At 42.9% G+C, this 7,500-nt stretch overlaps 1 protein-coding gene across 1 annotated transcript in view; it reads right to left on the reverse strand.

Annotated features, from left to right (window-relative positions):
* prdm5 (PR domain containing 5) overlaps positions 1-7,500 on the reverse strand; it is a 39,199-nt gene that overhangs the window by 21,056 nt on the left and 10,643 nt on the right. Inside the window, exons 8-13 of the mRNA XM_056413956.1 lie at positions 6,881-7,072; positions 5,997-6,081; positions 5,761-5,918; positions 5,560-5,653; positions 4,171-4,331; positions 452-545 (exon numbers count right to left, since the gene is read on the reverse strand). Of these exons, the coding sequence (XP_056269931.1) occupies positions 452-545; positions 4,171-4,331; positions 5,560-5,653; positions 5,761-5,918; positions 5,997-6,081; positions 6,881-7,072 (784 nt within the window). The remainder of the gene's footprint in view (positions 1-451; positions 546-4,170; positions 4,332-5,559; positions 5,654-5,760; positions 5,919-5,996; positions 6,082-6,880; positions 7,073-7,500) is intronic.

Raw genomic sequence — 7,500 nt, forward strand, 5'->3', positions numbered from 1 at the left:
AGAATGCAGCTTTAACACATGAAGCATATACTTCTATACAACCAGAGGAGCCCCCTGGTGGTCAGGAGAGAGAATGCAGCTTTAACACATGAATCATAGACTTCTATACAACCAGAGGAGTCACCCCCTGGTGGTCAAGAAGCAGAATGCAGCTTTAACACATGAAGCATATACTTCTATACAACCAGAGGAGTCGCCCCCTGGTGGTCAGGAGGCAGAATGCAGCTTTAACACATGAATCATATACTTCTATACAACCAGAGGAGTCGCCCCCTGGTGGTCAGGAGGCAGAATGCAGCTTTAACACATGAATCATAGACTTCTATACAACCAGAGGAGTCGCCCCTTGGTGGTCAGGAGGCAGAATGCAGCTTTAACACATGAATCATATACTTCTATACAACCAGAGGAGTCGCCCCTTGGTGGTCAGGAGGCAGAATGCAGCACTGACCTGTGTGGCTGCGGATGTGAACCCTCAACGTTCCGTTGCTGGCAAACTTCTGTCCGCAGTACGGACAGATCTTCTCTTTTTCTCCCGTGTGCGTCTATCAAAGGAAAAACAACAACAACAACAACAACAACAATGAGAAGAGATGGAACAAGAAAACCATCACGACATCATCAAAAGTAGAACATTAAACTCTATATTTATGTAAATGTATATTTCATGAATCACGTCTTCATCACCCAGGAGCTCCACATGTGATGAAGACACTGATTTCATATATGGAATAACTTTGTAACTACATTGAACATTTGTCCTCATATCGTATCCATAACGACGTGAACACAAGTCAAATGTTCAGTTTTTATTTTCTGCTGCTAAAATACAATAAATTGCTTTTTCAATTACATTGAAACATTTTTTATTTAAAGTGCGTTTCTCGTTGACGGTTTCGTTGAAGCGATCTAGAGAATGTTTTTATAGTGGAAGGATAATAACGGTGGATTTAGGCTCCGCCCCTCGACTCTTTATTTAACCGCCGTTTCCTCCACTAACGCTCAAGAGGACGGAGACGTGAGGCGGATCCACCGGAGCCGGGTTCAAAGCCCGGGTCCGGGGCCCGGGGCCCAAAGGCCAGGGAGCAGGTATGCACGCCCCCCCCCCCCCCCCCCCCGGTGATAGGTTCTGAATCTCGCAGCGACAGTTTCAACGGCAGAACAACAATACAGGAACACCTCCTCTCACCTCCGTCACCCCACTGTGTCCCTCTGACACCTCGGGTGTCCCCTTACAAAGGCTGCACACACACACACACACACACACACACAGAGGAGCACATGTGTCCCAGATGGAGGTGTTTAGTTTAGCTGTTGGTGCAACAAAGACAACACGCCGACCCCCAGAGTCACATGGGAACTTTATCGGGAGTTGTTCCACGTTGTTATGTGTGTGTGTGTGTGTGTATGTGTGTGTGTGTGTGTGTATAATTGATTTGTGTGCCTGTAACTGCTCAGAAAAAGCAGCGCTGTAATTTCCCCTCCTGGGTGAGTTCTTCCAGAGAAGCTGAGGTGAGATTTATCTGGTACAAAACATACAATACATGCACACACACACACACACACACTCTCACACACACACATACACACACAAACACACACACTCTCACACACACACATACACACACACACACACAAACACACACACTCTCTCTCTCGTATAACAGCGAGGGGGAAAGCATTGACGGTAACACAAGAGCGCTCCATGAATAACACAAGCCTGGACCGACGGTTCATCCAGACGACAGCGTCCTTCAAAGCTGCATTCTCTCTCCTGTCCACCAGGGGGCGACTCCTCTGGTTGTTTAGAAGTCTATGCTTCATGTGTTAAAGCTGCATTCTCTCTCCTGACCACCAGGGGGCGACTCCTCTGGTTGTATAGAAGTATTGATGTTCATTTAGTACATTCTAAACCTCCAGTGAGACCTCAATAATCCGCGCCGCCGATCTCTGGACCGGATCTCTGGACCGGATCTCTGGACCAGATCTCTGGACCGGATCTCTGGACCCGATCTCTGGACCCGATCTCTGGACCCAATCTCTGGACCCGATCTCTGTGCCGGGCTCAGATCAAACCCTCCAGGACATTTCTCTTTTTGCCAGCGTGCCAAGAAGTCGTTTGGCTTCAATTCGAACCGCGCCGGACGTCGTGAGATTCAGAGCTCGTAATCTGGAGTGGGATCTGTGGGCTTTGAACCCCCAACCCTCCCCCCCCCCCCCAGGGAGGTAATGGACTAACTGCCATTTCTAATCAAGGAAGAATTGATTTCTTTCGGGGAGCACGGCCGTCAGAGACGAGGAGGAGCGGCCTTCACCGTGTGATTGGTTGCCATGGCGATGTGTAAATGCTTCCTAACGGCTGTTGTCAAGAAGACTTTCACTCACATGAAGTATAAAAACACAGAAAAAGTGTTTTTACCAGAGCGAGGTCATCACTCTTTATGAGTTAGACATGTTTAGACTGTCTGTATATATATATATGTATGTATATATATATATATATATATTAGGGCTGTGAAACGATTAAACATTTTAATCGGGTTAATCACAGGTTTTTGTGGATTAATCATGATTAATCACATATTACCGATATTCTCGGTATATTTTGTGAGAACATAGAGATTTATGACAAAAGACGGATATATACATTTATACATTCTTCTATACAATGGTGCTGCAACTCAGCAGTTATTTAGCAGTTTTCTTCCATATGGAACATTAATACATCTTCATCCTAAACAGAATGTTTAACCCTCCTGTTACCTTTCGGTCAATTTGACCCCATTCAATGTTTAATGTCGGTGTTCTTTGGGGTCAATTTGACCCCAGGCTATTTTCACTGTGTCAAACATAGAAGAAATATCAACTTTTTTATTTATTTAAAGGGCTATTTAGGTAGTCAACAAACAAACATAAAGTACCTCACACTTAAACTTGGGAAGCAATATTAATTCTAATAATTTTCTGGAGGTTTTAATTGCTGGGGTCAAATTGACCCCGAGGGTAAAATATGTTAGTAAATGTAAAGGTAACAGGAGGGTTAAACAGAACATGTTTCTCTTGTTTGTCAACCATTAACTCCACCATGATACAATCTAAAGGCCTCTAGTCTTCCTCTAGCAGCTGCTGAGGCAAACTGACTGTGTGGGTTTTCTTCATGAACTGGGCCGTGATGAAAGGGACGGCGGGGACACCGCTGCAAAGCGGAAACCTCACCGGCCCGGACACGGGGACAGATTGACAAGTGACTTTTTTTTTGCTCGGTCCCGATGCGCGCGCATGAGACGGAGATCGATAAGTGTTAACGCAACGCGAAGAGACAGAAATGACATGCTGCTGTGGAGATACGATCAACAACAGACGTTTAGTTTAATAAAAGAACAAAGACGTGCTCTAGAGAACATGTCAGGGGGCGGGCCAATCTCTTTAATGTCATTGATCTACCGACACTACGCCGCGATCGACTGGCAGGTCGCGATCGACGTGTTGAGACCCTGATCTACAGGAAGTAAAAGTCGTAACAAGGTTTCCGTAGGTGAACCTGCGGAAGGATCATTACCGATGAACAGACCGTCTGCATGAGAGCGGACAGAGTTCAGATTGAAGTGGTGTATTGGAAGCTCATTTTGCAAGTGACTTTTTTTCCGTCCCGACGACCAACAACAGACGGATTGGAAGCTCATTCTGCGCATGCGTTAAATGCGTAAAAACTAGTTAAACCTGTAATTTAATTAACTGAGTTAACACGTTATTTTTCACAGCACTAATATATATACATACATATATATTTAATTAAATATATATACATGTATATTTAAATAAATATATATAAATATATTTTAAAAAATATATATATATATACATATTTATATATTAAATATATATAAATATATATTTATATATCAAATATATATATATATATAAATACATATTTACATATATATATACATATTTATTTAGATATATAAATATGTAATATATAGATATTTAATATATATATAAATATCTATATATATATATATTTATATTTATATATAGGCTGTGAGGTCGTTCTCCGGCTCCATGGAGGATAAACTCAGCTGGAGGTGAGACAATGGAAGTATTGATCTCCATGGTGATATCGGATCTCGATGACGGAGATCAGAAGACTCTTCCTCTTCCTCCCGTTACCTTCTTGTGGCTCTTGAGCACGGACGGCGTGACGAAGGCCTTTTCACACAGGTCACACTTGTACTTCTTGTGTCCGTCGTGCACCACCTGGATGTGCACGTTGAGCGTGTCCTTCCTCTTGAAGGTGGCGTCGCACTGGTCGCACTTAAAGGTCCGCTCACCTGCAAGGGGGGGGGGGGAGGCAATCAGGGGGGTAGAGGTGTGTTGTTCACCGGCAAACAACAACCACAACAACAACACGCACAGCGAGCGGCTGACCCAATTACAGCGGAGGAGACAGAGGAGCACAAAGGAGTCCGACAACGGGTCTGGTCCAACAGAACCGTCAGACTGAGAGTCTCAGCGTGGAGCTTCTCTTTGTTACAACAGAGAGAACACACTGTCAGCTGTTCACTGTGCGTGTGTGTGTGTGTGTGCGTGTGTGTGTGTGTGTGTGTGCGTGTGTGTGTGTGTGTATTCACTTGATGATATTAAATGTTGACGCCTTCGCACAAAATATCTCATTAATATTCGCGCGGACGTGTCGCCCACACAATTATATATAGATATATATATATAGAAATATATATACATATACAGGACTGTCTCAGAAAATTAGAATATTGTGATGAAGTTCTTTATTTTCTGTAATGCAATTAAAAAAACAAAAATGTCATGCATTCTGGATTCATTACAAATCAACTGAAATATTGCAAGCCTTTTATTCTTTTAATATTGCTGATTATGGCTTACAGCTTAAGAAAACTCAAATATCCTATCTCTAAATATTAGAATATCATGAAAAAGTATACTAGTAGGGTATTAAACAAATCACTTGAATTGTCTAATGAACTCGAAACACCTGCAAGGGTTTCCTGAGCCTTGACAAACACTCAGCTGTTATAAATCTTTTTTACTTGGTCTGAGGAAATATTAAAATTTTATGAGATAGGATTTTAGAGTTTTCTTAAGCTGTAAGCCATAATCAGCAATATTAAAAGAATAAAAGGCTTCAATATTTCAGTTGATTTGTAATGAATCCAGAATGCATTTTTTTTTTTTTTTTTTTACTTTTATAAAAAATAAAGAACAACAATATATATTTTCTGATTTCTCCTATATGTGTATATATATATACATATATGTGTATATATATATATACATATATATTTATGTATACATATATATATATTTATTTAGATTTTATATGTATTTATTTATATGTATATACTCCTGTGTGATTACTTGACAAATGAAAAGTATTTTCTTTTTAAATTCCGAATGTTATTTCCAGTTTGTCGTCGTCTGTGCGTACGATGTCATCCGATACGTCGGGATCGTACGTCAGATATCTCGCCTGGAGGACAGGAAGTGGTCGTGTGTGGGGGCGGAGCCTCAGCGCGTACTCACTGTTGTGGATCAGCAGGTGGCGCTGCAGAGAGAACGGCGTGCGGAACAACGCCTTGCACTCGTCACACTGGAAGGGCCGTTCCTCAGAGTGGGTCTGGGGGGGAGAGAGAGGCTTTATTGGAGGCCTCCCCCCCCTGAAGTAAACATGTCTTCTCCAGTCTGTCCCAGCCTGAGAGGCGTTCAGGGCCCCGTGAAGCTCACCTTCTTGTGGTTCTTGTAGACGTTGCGGTGGGCGAACTCTTTGCCACACAGCTTACACCTGTAGGGCTTGTCCTCGCTGTGGATCACCTTGTGAGCCGTCACCTGGTCCAGGCGCTTGAAGGAGCGGCTGCAGATCTCACAGGTGTACGGCCGCTTCTCTGGGGGAGCACACAGGGAGGGGGGGTGAGCCTGGGAGGGGGCGGGGCCACGGGGAGGAGGGGGCGGGGCCTGCTTACCAGAGTGTGTGATCATGTGACGCTTCAGCTGGTTGGTGGAGATGAACTTCTTGTCGCACGCGTGGCAGTCCAGCACTTCATGAACCTGCAGCGGCCAGAGGAGAGACGCATTCAAGGACCATCGGACAGATGAGCGCCTCACGGTGAGCAGCAACGGTGTCGTTTCTGCTGACTAACACTGGGGTCAAAGGTCACGGAAACGCCAACGCTCAACCCAAACTAAAGTCATTGGTCTGCTGACAGAAAGGAAGGAAATAGATGAAAGGTTCTTCTCCTTCTTCTTTTTGTTCTTCTTCTTCTCCTTCTTCTTCTTCTTCTTCTTCTCCTTTTTGTTCTTCTTCTTCTCCTTCTTCTTCTCCTCCTCCTCCTTCTTCTCCTTCTTTTTGTTCTTCTTCTTCTCCTTCTTCTTCTTCTCCTCCTCCGCCTCCTTCTTCTTCTTCTTTTTCTCCTTCTTCTCCTTCTCCTCCCCCTCCTCCTTCCTCTTCTTCTTCTTCTTCTCCTTCTTCTCCTTCTTTTTGTTGTTCTTCTTCTTCTCCTTCTTCTTCTTCTTCTCCTTCTTCTTTTTGTTCTCCTCCTCCTCCTCCTTCTTCTTCTCCTTCTTCTTCTTCTTCTCCTTCTTTTTGTTCTTCTTCTCCTCCTCCTTCTCCTTCTTCTTCTTCTTCTTCTTTTTGTTCTTCTTCTTCTCCTTCTCCTTCTTCTTCTTCTTCTTCTTCTTCTTCTTCTTCTTCTTCTTCTTCTTCTTCCATCGTGAGCTTCATGGGGGGGAACTGGGGTTTTAAAATGTCCCTTCAGAATAAAAGCTTTAAATGACTTTCAGGGTTCTCAGACCTTCTAAACACATCCAAGCCTCCGTTACCCAGAATGCATTGCTCCCCCCCCCTGACCTTTCTGTGCTCCTGGAGGTTCAGAGACGAGGAACACTTGCGGTTGCAGATGGTGCAGGTGAGCTTCCTCCGTGCACTGCCTGAGGACAGAGGAAGACAACATGTGAGAAGAAGATGACCTGAACCTGCAGGAGGAGGAGGAGGAGGAGGAGGAAGAAGAAAAGGAGGAAGAAGAAAATATGAAAGTGGGCAATCACAACAACAATTTCAACACAATCATCCCACAGAAGCGCATCTCCACTGCCCCAGAAGAACATCACCTCCTATGTCTTATCATGAGGTCTTATTTTATTTTTTAAAGTTTTCATTAACTTTGTTGTTTCAATTATTGAATATAATATGATCTGCTATTTTATTTTAATTGGATATTTGTCAACATGTTTGCTGCTTCATCCCCTCATAGGATGAATAGTCAAATATAATATAATATATATAATATATTATAACATTCTTTAATATATTATAATGTTCTTTAATACCTTATAATGTCTTATAATGTTCTATAATATATTATAATATTCTTTAATATCTTATAATGTTCTATAATTTATTGTAATGTTCTATAATAACATTCTGCTCTCTCCTCTGCGCTCTAAAGCTCTCGGTGAAGTGACCAGCCT

Source organism: Pseudoliparis swirei, chromosome 5 (genome assembly GCF_029220125.1).
Source record: "Pseudoliparis swirei isolate HS2019 ecotype Mariana Trench chromosome 5, NWPU_hadal_v1, whole genome shotgun sequence".
NCBI classification, from domain to species: Eukaryota; Metazoa; Chordata; class Actinopteri; order Perciformes; family Liparidae; genus Pseudoliparis; species Pseudoliparis swirei.